The 21,023-nt window shown below is 34.2% G+C and overlaps 1 protein-coding gene across 3 annotated transcripts in view; it reads right to left on the bottom strand.

Moving 5' to 3' along the window:
- Positions 1-10,854: 10,854 nt before the first annotated feature.
- LOC138317218 (uncharacterized) overlaps positions 10,855-21,023 on the bottom strand; it is a 30,882-nt gene continuing 20,713 nt past the window's right edge. For all 3 annotated transcript variants that reach the window (XM_069258769.1, XM_069258771.1, XM_069258770.1), the window contains 4 exons: positions 17,775-17,808; positions 17,076-17,237; positions 16,411-16,653; positions 10,855-11,457 (listed from right to left, as the gene is read on the bottom strand). In XM_069258769.1, the coding sequence (XP_069114870.1) occupies positions 11,432-11,457; positions 16,411-16,653; positions 17,076-17,237; positions 17,775-17,808 (465 nt within the window). In that variant the 3' untranslated portion in view covers positions 10,855-11,431. The remainder of the gene's footprint in view (positions 11,458-16,410; positions 16,654-17,075; positions 17,238-17,774; positions 17,809-21,023) is intronic.

Here is a 21,023-nt window from a genome sequence, read left to right as displayed (position 1 = left end):
ATTATGACTGTTTTCATGGAACTTGCATCTATACCCTGTACATGTAGCACATACACTGCATAACTTGATACATATTTAGGTAAAATTTGAATATGATATTAAAAACAAACTACTACGTCTTAATGCATTTCTTGTGTCAAACCATAAAACTACGATGTTTAATTTAGTGATTTACGTGAAACACAATTACGACCTTTTAGTATTATTGACAAAATATCAAAAAGACCACTGATGATTTATTACGATGTGGATTAATTCATATCATACAGTTCCAATTCAGATTGTGTACATATTGTAAATGTATGCATGTTTAGGCATTCTCGAGTTCGTCACTGTCGTTACAAGGTGTAATGAAAACAACACCGGGTACTCATTCTTTAAAATAATATCAGTCATAAATTTACCTTAGAACATGCTATATGTATTCTTATTTGTATTTCTTTGTTTACATCAAATTGGATATTATATTCAGCCCGTAGCAGTCGTGTCACGGACTAAGCGGTCGGAATACCGCTGTTTACGGACAACAGTTTAATTACTAGGTACTCATTTGCTATAATGAAATACGTTTACATTATAATGTAATATCACGCTGATCTAGAAATATCATTTTAGGATAAGAGAGTAGGAAAATTTTATAATTGTGATAAATGATGCATTCTAATGCAACTTTTAAAATATATTGTATGTTCTGCTAACTTAAAAAGTTCAGTCAAGTACAAGTAATACCTTTTTAAAGTTTGGAAATCATATTTGACATAAATTCACTTACTCTTTGTAGGTAATTAACGCAGATATTACATGTACTATATATGTATATAAGGTAACTTAAAAGACATATATGGAAGACCTCGTTGAAAAAAATCACGTTCCAACAGGCAAAGGGCTTATATTGTTACACTAAGTTGAAATAAGATAATTCCTTTTCGGATTTATTCTTTGATATTACTGAATGGGAAAGTTACTTCCATGTGAAATAGGTTTCAAAGAATTTTGCTTGATTTTAGTATCAATCTATTGAAAATATAATGAGATTGATACCAGAGATTTTAGATATATCAAGGAAATCTTTAATATTCTTGAAATAAAATCATTGTGAATTTAATTTAATTTCATTCATAGATTCTATTGTTATATTTTCATAGATATTAACAGTAACATATGCTATGTATATATGTATCTGATATTAATTCTGAACACTTATTGATCAATACACATTTAGATAAGTATCAACACAGGTAACTTTTACAGGTAAATTTACCTGTTGGCATTGGGACTCCTTTTAGGAAAAAACTATAACCACTGTCACAAAAAACTACCCAACAGGTAAATCCAAAATGTTGGCGTTCAGAGATACATCCATTATGATTGGCAGTTTCCACAGGTACTTTGTTTTCCTGGTGCAACGAGGGGATCAGCTCAAGTGTCACCCTTACCTGTATGGATGGAGATGGACCCCTGTGGTCAGCTAAAGCTATATGATGTTTCCCACAACTTCCAAATACCAATAATTACGTGATTAATTAGTCGGTTAATTGCAAGGACGTATTATAAATCCTTGGTTATTGGTCAAGTGTTTTGACACCTGCTGATTAATGTAGTCTATACAGTATACATGGGAAGCGTAATTATCATTAGTAATCATGGCGACAATCTACGTGTAAAATTAGCATAATCCCTCTTCACTTGTCATATGTATACTTAAGAGGGTTATTGTGTGTCAGTGTACATGTATGTATGGTGAGAGTGGGTGTTTTTTTGCATGGATGTAAGGGTATATTCTGTGTATTGTGTTTGTATATATATATATGTTTTGTTTCAAACCGATGAGCCGAAAGGCTCAAGGTAATAAAAGAACTGACATGTGAATGACATGACACTCGGAGAGGAGGGAGAGAGTAGTACAGTTGTAAAAAAGTGAATCGTTAAGATGAATAGAACATTTATGAGTTACTTATTCTACTCTCTTTAGAAAGTGCAAAAATAAGAAATCTGAACGAAAGTTCTATCCCCATTGAATAGACGTAATCCTCTATCTTCCGCCAGCCTCCGCCTCCAAGTAAAATAGTGCAGGGTTATAGGTCGTTCATCGTGGTTCCCACAAGCCTTTGTGCCTCATTGATAGGCATTTTAATCGAAAAGCATATAAGAAGACGGTAGTTCAAGTAAAAAATCTATGAGTTAACAAAAATGCATCACAGTCTTGTTAGAAAATCGGCAAAATAACAATCCCCGATGCGGCTCATCTGGCGTATCTGGATCACAAGGACGTTGATGAGTACAGCCTTTAAATAATGGTAATTATAGAGAGAATGATAATCACATAACATGCTGATATTGAAATCATTTAATTTTACACGTTCTTATATTCCAAGGGGACACAGCAATCTCGTTAACCAAATTATTCTGAATGGCTTTCAACTTCAACTACTATTTATGCCACATTTTCTTTAAATTTCATTTCATTAGCTGTTTGACAAGAAGTTGCGTATCAAAAGTGTAAACAATTAAATATGAACTCTCTATGTAGGCATTACATTTTATGGCAGGAAGATTTTATGACGTCACTAGCCGAAAATGTCTGCAAAGGAATTTACTTACACTCTTTCATACATGGTGGATAACACATTAAAACAATCATTAACTTAAAACGATTTTCGTTATGCTGGAGCTAAAAGAATTATCTATGGATACTGATACATTGACGTTGTAAAAATAAATAGATGGAATGCTGCATGAAAAAGACAGGTGTATCATGACACTATTAAAATAATGTATTGTTAGATAGTTTTTTTACCGATATCAGAACTGAGATTGTGGTGTTTATAGTACAATACTCTATGTTACACACATTTACCTAACGGACACGATATTTAGTGGTCCACTGTGTCCAGTGGACAACACTGTACTGTCATAATGATGGTCCACTGGATACTGTGGTCCGTCACTTAGCACTGTATGGAGTGGACAGCTGTCCACTCTTGTCCACTGTATGGAGTGGACAGCTGTCCACTCTTGTCCACTGGGTGGACATTTGAGTGGACAGCTGGATTCTGTCCACTGGATAGAGTGGAAAGAAGCCCGTCCACCTGGCCTGTACTGTACATTGAACCATGCATGCTAAGATATTCACAACCGGCCAAATACAAAAATAAATTACAATACTATTAGTCTAATTAGAGATTTAGAAAACTAAGATTTTACAAATAATGATTACTTCTCATCAAATACGTATCCGTATACTTATGCGTATACATATACCGCTTATTGTAAATAACTCATGCTATAAGAAAACTACGTTGTTGATGATAGGCGATCTTAATAACTACACAAGTTGTCGTTCTTTTCAACAAAGTCGTAAAACCTTGAAACAGTCAATACAGTTTGTATTAAAACCCTTTCGTCATAACCTTAATGCAAATGTTAAGTAATTAAAGAAATGAATTATTAATTCTATTATAAATAATATTGTGAAATATATAGATACTTCCCCATTTCCTAATCATTGTACATATATTCATAATTCTTTTTAAGGATTATCTGGAATACAACTGCTGACATTACGTATTTGACCCATACTCTAGCAGAGCTATTTACATTGTGACGACTTTTAACAATAGAGAATACCTCCTCAGATGTCACGGGCACGGGTCATCTGGCTGCAATACTTGTGATGTCTACAAGTTTTATACAAACAGTGTGTTTACTAAATGATACAGAGACATATACAAGAAATTATTTTTCCACGTGTTACTCGCTTTCCTTTTTCACAAGGTGAATCTAATTCAGCTATCACTTGTAATAAAAAATGATTTGAAGGTTTCACGTGTTTTTGATATCGTCAGTCTTGAAAATCCTTATATTGAATGAAGAGAAAAGAGCGATAACGGAGTTATCGTTCTTGAACGAAATGTTTAAACGGCTAATTTAATCTACCAACACGCTTATAACCGCGATTTCGGTAAAAAGGAAATGGTAGGTACGAATTTGCTGAAATTTTGCATGCTCATAAATCTTGGTGTGATCTATCTTTTGGCATAATTTTTATAATAATTTTTATAACTACGAAAACTAATTCGAGGAAGAAATTATGGGTCAAACATGCAAAAATCAACATGTCCATCGATAGATTCTGTTTAATCCGACCTAGCGAACAAACGCTAAAAGTTGACAAACTGAGATTCTACACACTGAAAATTTAAGTAATTCTGAATAAAACAGTATCTTTGGTTTTTAAATATATTATGAAGAACGACCACAAGACGGTCTAAGAAATTGGTGGTATTTCGCAGGTTCCTAGTAAATTTCCATGGCAGACGAGATCTCGGGACTAGTGCATGACTTCCTTCAAAGCTATTTTGACCTATGGGATCGACGAGAGGACCATTCACAAATTGATCGTATTTATGAAAAATTTATTATATAGTTACATAAATTTATAAAACGTTTTTTAAGTCTTGCATTGATATCCAAATATTTGTTGGGGATTGCGTGTATTGTGGAAATGGGTGCTGTTTGGAGCGTTCAACCGCACAAAGGAATGCTATACGACTAGCGCCACCTGGTAGAAAGTACGTGCATGGTAAAGTTGTGTCACTTGTGTATCCTGTTTGAACCGTTCGGATTGATGTTGAAAGCTGCCTCGCTTTTCAAGTTAAAATCGGTAATATCAGTAAGTAGGCTTAGCTATATATTTTACTTGTTAAAGATATCACTATCGGAGGATATTAGTACTTTTCGCTATCTAATATTTGAGGTTGCTGTTGCTTATTATGATTGTTTTTCGTATGCCTGTTAAGCTTACTGCAGTAACGAATCTGATCATGACAGCTCAACTTAATCAAGCGTTAGGCTAGGCAACACTGCATGGATTAAAGTTGTATTGCAGCTAATTTCACTGTAACGATATGTAACTTAAACATTTGATATTTAAACATTGAAATGTAACTTGATGATTTAGCTCCCCAAAAGCATATGTCGGCCTATAAGAGAGCCGAAATCTACGAATCATATATTCCTGGTTTTGAATAAAGCGCCTTCAATCACTGCCATGTTCAGTGACTTCGGATTCCGAATCGTATCACGTGACTGACGTTCGACACGACCTGCACGTGGTGAGCCAGATAACTAGCGTAGGCGCACATTTGTTTATTTACGTTTTCCTTCTGGCTTATATGAGCAAATCATGCTGGTATATGTACACAGATAGAGTATTTAAAACATCCAATTTACACTTTACCGTTAAATATTGTGTGTATCAAATAGAGTAATTTGCGAGCATTATTTTCTTTGTAGATAGAGTCTCATGAGGTCGACCACATGTTTTGTTTATGAAAAATTGTTGATGTTTTCTCTTGGTTTCACAACTCTCGTTTTACTTCGAGATTGTCGCGACGATGTTCGGAAGAGTTCGGAATGATTCGGCATCTTCGAGCCTATTTTTCACGTGAACACGTTAAAGGGCCACTATCTTTCCGAAACGGCTTTTAATTTTTAAAATAGAAATGTAAAACGAGATCAATAATTTTGTAGAGTCGCAGAAGTTATTAACTATACGTTTACTAGCACACTTATCATCACCTTCAGAACTGTTTAATTAGAATAAATAAAATGTTAATTTTCATAACGCGGGTCGTTTTATGTTTCCCGCCGTCGTCCTAAATGCCGCGCGGTAGTTGACTATCACTGCGCCAGACGGCAAAACAGCGAAATGAATCTCCACTTTTATCGTACATTAGACAGGAAATCTTGCATATGTTTGGTGTTGTAACCTCATCTTAAGCCATCGATATACATTTTCTTTTGTTATTAATGTTTTTAAGAAACCTTTAAATTTTGCGACGGAAAGGTAGTGGGCCTTTAAAAAGATTTTTTACTTTTATAATTAAAGATACTTCCAGTGCTGCAACTTTATAAAAAGTGGTATAATTAGAAAGTTTAAAACTCAGGCAGACGGAGAAAAATATGTATAACACTTAAACAGTTTTCACTATGACAAAAAGAGCGAAAGTTATAGACCATACAACTTTAAATTTAAGAACAACGCGTATTGTGTATTGCTTGATTGTACGATTACATAAGCCATAGTTGACGGCTTGACGCGGCAACACTTGTTTTTTGACAGGTCCTGATCATCAACCGTTTACAAGTACGACTGCCGTCTAAAAATAGCACCGAGCTTCACTTGTGTGTAGTCCGCGATATCCTTTTGACGAGTCCAGTACAAGGCGTAATACATTAGACTAAGTGCAGAAGTTAACAATTTGAAGACTTTGAATTAGTTTCATTAACGGAGTCAGGACATTTTGATTTCCTTGACCATACCATGTACTGAGTGATGACATGATTTGAGTAGGGTCCTTAGTATTGATATTAAAGGATTTGTGCAGTCAAAAATGATAATTTAAGTTTATGCTGGAAATGGCTTTAATAGACCATGTAGAAACCTCTCCGTGCCGCGCGCGACCGGAATAACCTGTAAACCGCCGATATCGAGGTCAAATTTTCTGACCACCCGATTATGCATATTTTCTAGCTCTAAACCGTGTGACGTCACAATAGTCCGTGGCTTATAGCTGTACTACAACTGATGTGCTATCACTTACATCGACGGTCACAGGAAAAGCCGATCAAAGATTTTTTAATGATTACTTTTGAGTGAAGTTAATCGTACAATAACTTTGGCTCGAATTTTTATAACTAAATAAGTGAAATTCGATGTTTCAAATACTCTAATTTATGCTCTAATACCAAGTATCTTCGTGTAATTATGAAAGAAAATCCGAACAGAAATAAAAGTTTCAGATTTTTTTGTCGAGGAGTTCAGCAGCGAATAGGCTTTATTTAGATAATATTTTCCTGTAGTCTGTATCTTTGATACATTGTGAATTGCAAAGTTTGTGACAGTAAAATGAAATTTTACGTAACAATTTAAGAAATCCTTGATTAAAGCATCAAGGATATGATGCTTGACATACGTACACACCGATGATTGATCATTACAAACATTGTATTGTGTGTTGCTAACCGAATAAATCGAGATACATTTATTTCAATACCGTAAAACGTTTCAACATGTGGTCGAAAGAATTTTATTTTGATATTATAAAAGATCAAATAATTGAGATATTAAGCAAAACAAACTATTTTTTCAGACCGTGCGGTCGCTTTCAATTTTTAATCGATATACGAGTAGAATCACCGATATTATAGATATATAATTAGCCATGCCTTTGGTTTGATGGTTATGTAATACCTTGACCAGGATGTTGTTTACCTGTACACAACGCCATTCATCGAACTCACCTGTAATTATCTGGCCGCGGGCAATTTGCTATTCGGATGACTATATCGGGTATTTGCTATTGTCTTACTCTCAATCAGGTTTTGACATCCGTTAATTGGATTGTGATTTGAATTATGGAAACCCCGTACATCTATGCTCTAGGTTTTTTATTGTCACCTCCATTTTTAAAATGAAGATGTAAAAGCAAATGGAAGTGAAATATACCTGATCATACCTAGGAGTATATATTACATACACACATATATATATATATGTCGTACACAGGTAAAACAAAAATAAAAGGTGACTTATTCAGAAACAAAAATGGTTCTAAGAACTAAAGGTTTAACCTTAAAAACCATTCCAGTCTAGAACTGTAATGTACATGTATAGTCATAAAAGAAAGGTTACAACATTATCACACTAAATATGCTTATTTAAATATCACAATTAGTATATTTTTAAAAAGGTACAAGATATTATATCTATTTATAATGCCTGTATACAAGTAATTTCAATTTTCATTTGAACACTTTATGTGGTTACTTTTTGGATTATACGATAAATGTTCATATATCATACTATTAAATATCGGTATGATATACAAAACGGTCGATAATGAATATACTGTTTTAAGGATTTAGTTTAATTTTGAAATAATGAATTTAAATCTACACTTTAACTGTGATTTAGGATCATATATCAGAAATACCATTGATATATTTAAGTTTCAAAGGCAACAATATAGATATACATATTATTTTCGGTATAAGTTACGTTCGGTACTGTTACTCCAATATCACATAACTGATAACCGTCCACATTTTATTTTTACTCAAAAACTGTGCCGTGTTTGCATCGTTTTAGAAGAAGTTTGAAATAAAAACACGGATTCAAGATATATTCATGCTAAATTTTGTTTCAGTCCAGACTGATCCGAACATCATTTTGATATCGCTATCAAACTGGACTGATTATCTAATCTAAAGTTAGATATATGCTTGTCTGAATTTTTTAAGTGGTGTAAATGGAATGTTTTGAAACTGTAAATATCTACATCATAAAGCTAGAATAACCATTTACTCGAAAAACTCAAATTGTAGATCTAACGTATACGTATATATGCTGTATACATGTATAGTACTAGGCTTACCTTGTGTAGCCGCGGACTACTCTGACATCACAAGACCACGTGACCACCTAGCTCATTATCTCTGAACCGTAGTCGACACTACCCGTAAATCACGACCAAAACCAACCGATAGCGCTAAAAGATAGGCGATTCGTTGGGTGGGACTTAATTTTTCATTCATCCAAAGCAATATCCTGAAATATTACAAAAAAAAAAATTTGGCTGCACAAATCCTTTAAACAAAATTGTGTAAAACAGAAAAGGCATGGTTTTCAGAATTTAAAATATATAAACTGACCAGGTCGGAATTCGAGTTATTCACACAATTTTAATCCAATGTGGGGCAGTAAGTTGTTAGATACATGTACTTACCTGATATTGCCGATTGTAACTTGAAAAGCGAAGCGGCTTTCAACATCAATCCGAACCGGTTCAAACCGGATACTCAAGTGAAACAACGTTGACACAACGTTACCATGCACATTCCTTCTACTAGATTGCGCTTGTCGTATGGCATTCCTTTGTGCGGTGGAACGCTCCAAACAGCACCCATTTCCACAATACACGCAATCCTCAATAAATATTTGTATATCGTTACAAGACTTATAAAATGTTTTATAATTATATAATGAAATATTTTTTTTTCATAAATACGACCCATTTGTGAATGGTTCACTCGGCGATCAAATCGGTCAAAATAGCTTTGAAGGAAGGCGGCCCACAAGTCCCGAAATCTCGTCTGCCGTGGAAATTTACTGGCAACCTGCGAAATAACACCAATTTCCAAGACCGTCTTGTGGTCGTTCTGTATAATATTTCCAAACACCAAAAATACCGTTTTTTTCAGAATACTTTGTTCGCTAGGACGAATTAAACAGAAACTAGCGATGAAAATGTGTTTTTTTTTTTTTTTTTTTTGCCTGTTTGACCCAAAATTTCTCCCTCAAATGAATTTTCGCAGAGTCAACAACTATTTCAGTCGATAGATCACGTCTGGATTTACTTAACTGTTTAATATCATTAAAAACTTTTTGTCAATTTCCTTATTACCCAACTTGCGGTTATAAGCGTGTTGGTAGGTAAACGTTGTCGTGGTTAACATGCGCTTTCTCTGCTAGGGAGATACAAAAACTGTCTTATTGTTGTTGTTTTTTTTTATATTTGGAAACCATCACATGGACACGTTACTTTTTTACTTATTCATAAAAGAATATATTTATAAAATGCGGTGTTTTCATAAGTCACTTAACATAAACGAGTTTATTTGTGTTTTTAAGAATTTTATGATTTTGAAAAATGCATATGTATATTGGAAATACTAAAGATAAGGTGGAAATGGAAAATAATAAAGGAATGGGAAACATAGGGAAAACTTTCTAAACTATATTAGTGATCCCTCTCTCCTAGTGATGCTGGTCCTTATCTTTTAAATAAGCAGATGTATGTATTCATATATCATTAAGTTTAATTCAATCGTATACATGTTTATATTGCCAATACAATCCCTCTTTTGCCCGTTCTACTTTTCCCCTCCCTTTTTATCATTCTTCCTTTTTACCATAAATTACCTCTCACTACAGGAAATAAGGGGGAGAAGAAATAGGCCCTGTAATATCAAAATATGCCTTTTAAATTTAAGTATGAAGTATGTCGAATGGATCCCGTTGTGTGTAAGAGCAACTCTATGTGTCATTTCCCCTGATAAGAAATATGATATCTACAAAAAGTGTATACAACATAGTATGAAGGGAACTCAAAATTATACATAGGTTATTGCCTTAAAAGTTATATTATATGTCCTATTTACGTAATAAACCGTATCAGCAAAAGAGGTCATCTTGTTATAGAGTGGAAGCGAACGTTTGACAGAAAGATGGACAAATTCAAATTCCATGCAATGTCCCCCGTGTCGTTTAAAGAGGGGATAATTAAAAGTCGACTTTGTCAATGTCTTTTATTGTTTCGAAATACTGTCCTTATACAAAGTGTTTGTATAGCATCATATCGTTAGTAGTTTCCTCTTTAGAACTCTTATAAGTTAGTAATAACATTTACATCGATAGACCGATGATTTTTAAGACAGACTATGATTTATTATTTAAAAGGCAAATTGCATCAAACGAAAATGTTTTAATATGATTTAAATTAGCTTTACTCTATACACTCAACCTACGTTTACTACATGCACACCTTATTTTAAAATGACTAAACGCCTTACACATGGCGACTACATTATGTAATGAAAACGGCATTTATTTAATTATTAAACTGCCTTCATGAGGATTTAGGGTCCTGTAATTCTCCCAGGATTGCAGAAAAATTGTAAGGATGCGCGTCATTATTAATTTGTTTACAGTCCGTCAGTGCTGTATAAAGGGGCCGGCAGACGCGTTTGAATGCCAGAAGAAAAAGAAAAATGACTACAGCGACAAAAATGTTTCATAAACGATTCTTTAAAAATAATTTTATTTTTACACTCACAATTCAATGGATTTTTACTTGCATTGCCAATTTGAACGGTATAACTTGGTTTATGCAATGTCAGTTAAACATCGTTTACTCGAATTCATATAACTTGAACACGAGTGAAACTTTTGAAAAAAAGACGCATGTTATTAGAGAAAAAACTTTGGTGAGTATAATATAACGACTAGGTCAGACAATTTGAACTTTACATCTACAGGAAACAATGAAACACTTGTACCACAGATAACTGAAAGATGTACAGTATAAGGCTATAATTTGTACCCCTCGAAAGCGAGGACATACGCTGTGATATGGAAACAACTATTACAAAATATTCTTTCGTAATTATAAGGCACTGTGATATTAATAGACCCACGCCCTATTCACACTTAAAACAAAATTGACCTCCCCTCCCACCAATACCCTTCCAAACAGTATCCCTTCTCGGAAATCATCTCTACAAAACACGTCCATGGTACTCCTTGCAAGAGCCAATGGAATTTCAGGAGTGAATATGCAAAACCCTCCAGATTTATCCAAAGTCGTCTTTACTTCCTCATAAATTTGACAAATTCTGCAAAGACAAAATTAATATAATGACTGAAAGTTGAAGGTGAAAAATTATAAAATTATCTCATGTAACTTAAGACAATGCTTTCGATGTTTGAAAGATTGAAATTCTTTTATTAAATATATCTAAAATGAAATCAAATGCATAAAAGCAAATGCAAAGACAATCCGAAGTATTCTAGGGCTTAGTTTAGAGGTACGCCATGAGGAACACCGGGAAAATGTAGAATCCCGGTTAATAAAAAAAAACACTTTTATGAATGAAACAGACCATGTCACAAAACGGAATCATGCGATCAACTGGTAAAACTCGAAAATTTTAGACAGATAAAGCAAATTAGTAAATACATCTAGATATCGTGCACACATATTGTCTAGTATTGCGCAAAACGAGACCGATTACATAGGTTGCTTTTTGTCTAATAAAGGTGCCAATGTACACATAGTAGTAGTCACCTGGACGTCACATGTGCAATAATATCATTTCATAATGATAATTGCAGTGAGGGTTGACTGATGATTGAAAAATATATTCACATCCATTTCCTCACATGATTTAGACTAGAACTGATCTTTCGCTGAAAGAAGACCTGAAACTTCAGGGAAAAACTTCAGCGTCCTATAAACAATATCCAGAATCGAGCAGTGAAACCCTTTTTAGGGATAAGGAAACATGCCTCAAATATCGGAGCCAAAGGGGATATTGGATGACTATCTTTTATATCAAAACAACGACAGGAATCTGTTTATTTATACTCACGTCTACAAACAATAGGCACTAATATGATCTTGTATAAAGTATATTCGTGGTCGTCAAGAAGAGGAAATTCGTGGGAAGCACGTGTTTGCAAAATCGCATCCTAGTCAAATGTGTCCAATATATTAACTAGTGCTAATATAGATAAAGTAAAAATGAGAAATATAAGCACTATTCTTGCTACAACCGACAACAATATATGTCTGTCTAATCTTTGGAAGGACAAACTTAACCAGAGGAATATACTTAGATTCTGCCGTGATATTTAGAGGGAATGACAGCCTGAATGTTATGTCACATCTCATATTTCACGTCATTATCGTAGCCAACTGTCTGTAAATTGAGACTCGGATGTCTACCTATCATGATAGAGACTGATCGTTACGCTAACTTACCAGAGGAACACAGACTCTGTCCGTTCTGTTTAGATACTGTAGAAATTGAAATTCATTTTCTTTGTGAATGTGCTACTTATAGTGACATTCGTTCAAATTTATTTACACACGCGTGTTCAATATTGCCAGAGTTCTATTCTCTTAGTGCCAGAGACAAATACGATTATATTCTATAGACAGATGTACTTCAGTATAGTTTAGCTAAATCATTATATATTATGATGAGGCGTATAAGCGGTTGCTTTATAGATAGAACTATTTCAATTGTTATATATAGATAGGGGTATTCATTTCTTTGTGGTTATTATATAAAAAGTCATTTGTTCAGATTTATTACACAAGTTGGTTTAGTATGGCTAATCATTGATTTGTATAGTACATACAGGTGAACCATAGTATTTGAGTTAAAGTTTTACTATGAATTAATATAAGTGAGCTCGAGGCGGTCACTATAAATATCCTTATGAAAATTATGATTAAGATATTGTGATAATATGTTAAATATTGCATATAAAATGTTAATCTTAATTTTAGTGTTAAGAAATAAGCCGAGTACGGCTGGATATCATAAATCCTTAAAGTTGTATGCAATGAATGTTTTATATTGGGATATCCTTAGGGTTATTATATGATATTGACATCTGTTTAATTTTATTACTCAAGCGTATCATAGCATATGTTAGAAATCTCGATACACAGTAATATATACAATTAATCATAGGCGGTTACTATAGGTAGTTGTACATGGATAATACAAATTATGATAACACCAGAGCCGGTATATTGTGATAATATGTAAAGTATCGCATATAAATTTTACTCGTAATTTTAGTGTCTCATAAGCCGAATACTACGGCGGCACAGAAGTGACACGAAAAATATTTTTTTTAATGTATGGTGATTTTTTTATGTAAGTATTACGTGAGCACGTATAAAGTTTTACGTGATCACGTAATAGAAAAAACATTTTTCGTCTTACATTAAAAAAAATATTTTTCATCCTACATAAAAAAAAATATTTTTCGCCCTACATAAAAAAAAAATATTTTTCACCATACATAAAAAATATTTCTTCCTTTACACAGAATGTTTTACGTGAACACGTAAACGTTCTTTTATGTGAGCACGTCAAAGAAAAAAAAATATTTTTCACCCTACATAAAATCTTTTTTTTTTGTCCTACATTAAAAAAAAATATTTTTCGTGTCACTTCTGTGCCGCCGTAGAATACGGCTGGACATCATAAATCCTTTTAAAATTGTATGTGATGATTTTTATTGTAATGTGATTTTTAGATATGTGACACTTAAATATTGCATTTTATTGTATTCTTGTAGTGTTAGTTAAACGTATGGTGCATATGTTAGTTTGTTACTCTATTAACTAAGTTTGATTATAGTGCTGAATTAATGTGCAGAAATGGTAAAATATACTCGACAATATTGTGGTGATGTAGAAAAGAATTAAACATGCTCATGTAGGTTTTTTGTGTAGCGTATTGAAGAAGAATTTAGAGCTACAAGTTACTATATGCAAATGAGCTAATACCACTGGCAGAGAACATTAAACTTTATGTTTAACGAATCACACAGGTTTGCGCTGTGGTGGATACTCTGTTCAAAGTATACGTTGGCGAACACTAATTTGCTTTGGGATTGAGATCGGTCACTGTACAAAGTACTGGTGCCAGAAGCTCCTGAATGAGCGGTTGCCTGCAAAGGCTACTCTGGTTATCGGTACGTTGTGCGCTGGAGTAAGGGGTTGCCTGCAAAGGCAGTCTGGTGGCGTGCACGTTGTATAGTTGTAAAAGGCTACTCTGATACGCCCTGACCTGCAACGTTATGGTACTGGTGGTTGTATTCACCAGAGGACACTGGCGGTTGCGCCAGGGGTTGGTCACTACAGTGACAGAGGTAGTGTAGGTGCCTCGGAGCAGGACACTGGCAGTCGTGCCAGGGGTTGTTTCCGGAGTATAACAGGGACAGAGACTCGGCAGAGAGGTGATGTATGTACAGGATATAGAATACAGGTTACTGGCTAGTTGTGAAGCCAGGGTTAGTGGACACGACACTTAGGCAGTATCGGGCAGACCGCAGGACGCGGTACGTCCTGTGTTACACGTCGTAGGTACGACGGGTGGCAAGACAGGCGATAGCGACAGAGGCACTGTCCAGACCTGTGAACATATCCAATTGTGTAAATATTATTAAACTGCTCGACCAGGTAGTCGAGGGATCCCGATCGCTTGTGGAGCAGGTAGCTCCGTATAAATTGAGAGGTTGCACGTTACATTAGCAAATATTTGATGATGTATGGTATAGTATTTCCTGATAGAAAAAAAAAACTTTTGTGAATGTAATGTACCTGTAGCTGTGTTTTCAACACGAAGAAAAGTGGAAAAAATGATATTATCTGGCGGCCCTGAAGGGAATGCGTTGGATTTCGCCGAGACGAAGCACAGGCCCGCGTTGACTTAAAACGTTACCATGATTATCAAAGTTATAAGCTGTGGGAAATGGTACAATACTATCTTTTTTAGATTATATCTTTCGATCGAGCCTACTGCGTATGCATCGTAAAATTCAACAAATTAGAAAAATCACGATAACTGAAAGGTAGGCCTAAAGTCGATGTCGGGAACAGGTCCGATTTAATGCATGCAACTCAAATATAAAAAAAATTAAAACTTTTTCCGAAACTTTTTGGACTAAACATAGCTCAGGTTAATGTCAAACATATTCAATTCAATTCATTAATTATATGTTTCAGAAGCATGTTAATGATGTTTTTTTTTGTGCAATATTTCATGTACTAAACGTAGCATTGTATCCATAAACGCTTTAAGATTTACATTGTAGCCAACGTAGGCCTACTGTTTCTTTTTCTTTTAGTCAAAGTGACGTTTAAATAATGAAATGTTTCAAGATAAACTTACACTATTATTTTAAAATATGTTATGTTGTATATGAGTGCAAATTGCCACCATAATACCACAAATGAATAATTATTCATTCAAAACGCCAGCTTGCAAGGTCGAATCACCCGGGCTAAAAAGTGTTGTCACTGGAATTTTCGGGATCAAATCATCAAATTTAGAAATGGTAATCAAAATAAACAAATAAAACATTTCTTTACTCATATCGTAATATTTTCCTATCGCAACTGTTACAGAAAATTCTTATCATCTGGTATCGACTTCTATGCCTAATTTATCTCGATATTATAGCTGAAAATATCTTATTCTTTGATATTGTTCCGCTACTTTTGTTGAGTTTAATTCGCAAAAGCGAAGGGCGTCAGAACGCTTGTTTTCAACCGGAATTAACACCGTAGTGATAAAGACCTTCTAAGTGAATATTTGCATCGGGGGAAAGGGGACATGAAAAGTTGATTTTCTCAAAGTATGTAAATTAAAATACATTAATTTTGCTGGAACACAAAAACAATTATTCTGATTTCGGAACAGTTATAACTATAAAGATACGTACCACTAACAGTCTTTTTATTATTATTATCATATATTATGTAAGTTAATCATAATTTGTTCTTTTAGTCACTTTTGATCATCTGAAAGTTGGGGGTATACCTTATAGTTTGGATTCATCTTTCTTATGTATTTCATTAAATCTGATTTTGTTTAAAAAAAAATCCAAAATGTTAATTGCTTGTAGCGCAATTTATAACCTAAAAATGGTAGATTACCTTGCGATGTTATGTAGTTGTTTTTTTAAATATACAATACGGGTATATGACGTTTCTACATTAAAAAATCTTTCAAGATAACTAAAACAACATAATTTTTCACCTTCAAAGTCTATCTTTCCATTTCCATCTAAGTCCGCATCCTTGATCATCTGTTCTACCTCCGTGTCGCTTACATCTCTACCCAACCTAGACATAACACTTTTGAGTTCGGAGGGTTCTATAAAGCCGTTTTTGTCACAATCAAACGTGTTGAACGCATCCGTCAGTTCTTTCAATGCACTTTGGTGACTCATCCTGGTTTCCATAAATGCTTGAAATTCCTCAAAGTCAATAGTCCCATTTTCTGTTAATTAAAACATTTATATGAATTTGTTTGTTCTTTCATTGAAGACTAGCTTCCATTCACAGTCTTTTTCAATGAAAAATACCACACGCCATAAAACAGGCCTAGATGTTCGCGAAATTTTAAGAAATTATTTCTATCTAAACGGATAATCATTAGATATCATGCTATTCAATTTATAAATTTATTTTCAATTTCATTGCTTATCAGTAAACTTGTTATTTTAAGTAGTTTCCCTTCAGTGAAATCATCAATATGACAACTAATGCTAGACCGAAGGAAATATCAATGCATAATACAAATGTTGTTACAAGTTCTGACCACAGCAGAGCAGAGTATCCAGCCCCACACTGGTGTGGTTCCTCATGTAAACAACAGTCACACTATGTCTTACTGCCTGATTACAGTTTACCATAACCTACTATCTTTATCGCCATCCTGCATGACTCTATCGACTGTCTTCTTAATTTCTTTTTTGGAAAGCTTCATTTTCATTGACTCCAGTACCGTAGTGAATTCCTCCGCTGTAATGCGCCCGTCGTTATCTTTGTCGAATAAATGGAATATTGTGTGAAGAGTTTCTCCTGCAAAGTAAAGCATAAACCATACCGAATTATCGAACACCGCCTCAAAAATCCTCTTTTTTCTTTCTTTTTTTTTTAATCTTTTTAGATCTTTGTGATACTGGATTTTTGTCATCGACATCACTAAAATAATTATAATAGGTCCCGAATTGTCTATTAAAACCTTGTCTGGTTCCAGTAATGTAAAATGTAAAAAGCCCCCATACCATTCCTCGTTAAGGTAGCTGGTTAAAAAAACGATAACTAGATATAAAATTACCAGGTACATACACGTTAACAACGTACCTAAAGAAATCATCAACTTTATCATACATTTTATTCTGTAAGTTTCACCAGGGGCTGTTGTTGCTGAGTGACATTACCATCTATGGGTTTGGTATCCCAATTTGGGAAATTGCAAGGTATTGACCGATGGGTTACTTTTTCTGTGTACTCCTGTTTATCTTAATCTACAACGACGCAAATACAATTTACTCAGTTAAGAAACAGCTACCTTGAAATCACTTCTCAAATTCTAATGACATCTTATTTACTTACTGTCATCTTTCTTCTGGCTATGAGCGTTCTCCTCCTGAAAAAAACCGTTTGGAATACTGAAATTTCTTTGTATAAAATACTAGTTATATCAACGCATTCCTCGGATAAAATAGTCCTTTTAGATAGTGACAATGTTATAAAGGACGGCTAAAACGAGCTGATGAGAACTTTTAAAACACGTACCTTTCATAGAAGAGCTTCCTGAAAATGTTTAAGCACTTTATAGTAGAGATATATTCCAGCTCAAACTATTGAAATAAAAGTGTGATAAAAGAGTTCTATCCACAGACCTATTTATGTCTTCAAATATTCCCCACAAAATGTATGTTTCCATGAATGTATACTTGAACTCTTGATAATAGGTCATTACCATAAAAATGTATTTACCCCTATGAGACCAGATTCCCCACAAATACGGGTAACCAGTAGAAAGTATCCATTAGTATATTCACATTACTTTTAATTTATATGTATATAAACGCTTCCTATGCAAACGACCGGGGTTACACTTATCATTTTTCATATTTCGTGGCTAATGGTTAAATAAGTATGGTTAAGCCCTAAAAACAATTCATGGCAAGGTCCGTTTGATATGCCGGTAATTCTTAACATTCAAGCCAAGCTGATGGCCAGTATTTGGATTGAACCTAACTCGGGTCTGGTTCCTTGTTCCGTTTAAGTAAATCGGAACTCGGTCATAGTTCCTTATTCCGTTTAAGTTAAACGGAACGCGGGTCAGGTTCCTAGTTTCCTGAAAATGTTAAAACACTTTATAGTAGAGATATATTCCAGCTCAAAAGATTGAAATAAAAATGTGATAAAAGAAGTTCTCTCTACACACCTATTTATGTCTTCAAATATTCCCCAAAAAATGGATGTCTCCAAGAATGTATACTTGAAATCTTGATAATACGTCATTGCCATAAAAATGTATTTACCCCTATGAGACCTATTCCCCACAAATACGGTTAAACCAGTAGAAAGTATCCATTAGTATATTCACATTACTTTTAATATATATGTATGTAAACGCTTCCTATGCTAACGACCAGGGTTACACTTATCACTTTTCATGTTTCGTTGCTAATGGTTAAATAAGTATGGTTAGTACTAATAACAATTCATGGCAAGGTCCGTTTGATATGCCGGTAATTCTTAACATTCAGGCCAACAGAAGAGCTAATTGTTTACACATATTCAGCACAAAATATGTTTTTTGCCTGTTTTCCCTACTACAGTGTTACAACCACAAGATAGGTACCAGATTTACAACCAACAGATAGGTACCAGATTTATTAACCTGCCTACCACAGTTTTACAACAACAAGATATGTAACAGATTTATTTAACCTGCATACAACAGTTTTACAACAACAATATAGATACAAGATTTATTTAACCTGCCTACTACAGTTTTACAACCACAAGATAGGTACCAGATTTATTTAACCTGCATACAACAGTTTTACATTCAACAAATAGGTACCAGTTTTACAACCACAAGATAGGTACCAGATTTATTAACCTGCCTACTACAGTTTTACAAACACAAGGTAGGTACCATATTTACAACCACAAAATAGGTACCAGATTTATTAACATGCCTACTACAGTTTTACAACCACAAGATAGGTACCAGATTTATTAACCTGCATACAACAGTGTTACAACAACAAGATAGGTACTACAGTTTTACAACCACAAGATAGGTACCAGATTTATTAACCTGCATACAACAGTGTTACAACAACAAGATAGGTACCAGATTTATTTAACCTGCCTACTACAGTTTTACAACCAACAGATAGGTACCAGATTTACAATACTTAAACCTGCCTACTACAGTTTTACAACAACAAGATATGTACCAGATTTATTAACCTGCCTATTACAGTTTTACAACCACAAGATAGGTACCAGATTTATTTAATCTGCCTACTACAGTTTTACAACAACAAGATATGTACCAGATTTATTAACCTGCCTATTACAGTTTTATAACAACAATATAGATACCAGATTTATTTAATCTGCCTACTACTGTTTTACAACAACAAGATAGGTACCAGATTTACAACCACAAGATAGGTACCAGATTTATTAAACCTGCCTATTACAGTTTTACAATCACAAGATAGGTACCAGATTTACAACCACTAGATAGGTACCAGATTTATTTAACCTGCCTACTACAGTTTTACAACCACAATATAGGTACCAGATTTATTTAACCTGCCTACTTCAGTTTTACATCCAACAGATAGGTACCAGTTTTACAACCACAAGATAGGTACCAGATTTATTAACCTGCCTACTACAGTTTTACAACCACAAGATAGGTACCAGATTTACAACCACAAGATAGGTACCAGTTTTACAACCACAAGATAGGTACCAGTTTTACAACCACAAGATAGGTACCAGTTTTACAACAACAAGATAGGAACCAGATTTATTAACCTGCCTACTACAGTTTTACAACCACAAGATAGGTACCAGATTTTTAACCTGCCTACTACAGTTTTACAATCACAAGATAGGTACCAGATTTACAACCACAAGATAGGTACCAGATTTATTTAACCTGCCTACTACAGTTTTACAACCAACAGATAGGTACCAGATTTACAACCAACAGATAGGTACCAGATTTATTTAACCTGCCTACTACAGTTTTACAACCAACAGATAGGTACCAGATTTATTTAACCTGCCTACTACAGTTTTACAATCACAAGATAGGTACCAGATTTACAACCACAAGATAGGTACCAGATTTATTTAACCTGCCTACTACAGTTTTACAACCACAAGATAGATACCAGATTTACAACCAACAGATAGGTACCAGATTTATTTAACCTGCCTACTACAGTTTTACAACCACAAGATAGGTACCAGATTTATTTAACCTGCCAACTACAGTTTTACAACCACAAGATAGGTACCAGATTTATTTAATCTGCCTACTACAGTTTTACAACCACAAGATAGGTACCAGATTTATTAACCTGCCTACAACAGTTTTACAACCACAAGATAGGTACCAGTTTTACAACCACAAGATAGGTATCAGATTTATTTAATCTGCCTACTACAGATTTACAACCACAAGATAGGTACCAGATTTATTAACCTGCCTACTACAGTTTTACAACCAACAGATAGGTACCAGATTTATTTAACCTGCCTACTACAGTTTTACAACCACAAGATAGGTACCAGATTTACAACCACTAGATAGGTACC

The sequence above is a fragment of the Argopecten irradians genome, chromosome 3, assembly GCF_041381155.1.
Source record: "Argopecten irradians isolate NY chromosome 3, Ai_NY, whole genome shotgun sequence".
Taxonomy (NCBI): domain Eukaryota; kingdom Metazoa; phylum Mollusca; class Bivalvia; order Pectinida; family Pectinidae; genus Argopecten; species Argopecten irradians.
Note: the sequence above shows the minus strand (reverse complement) of the source record. Positions and strands in the feature narration are given on the sequence as shown.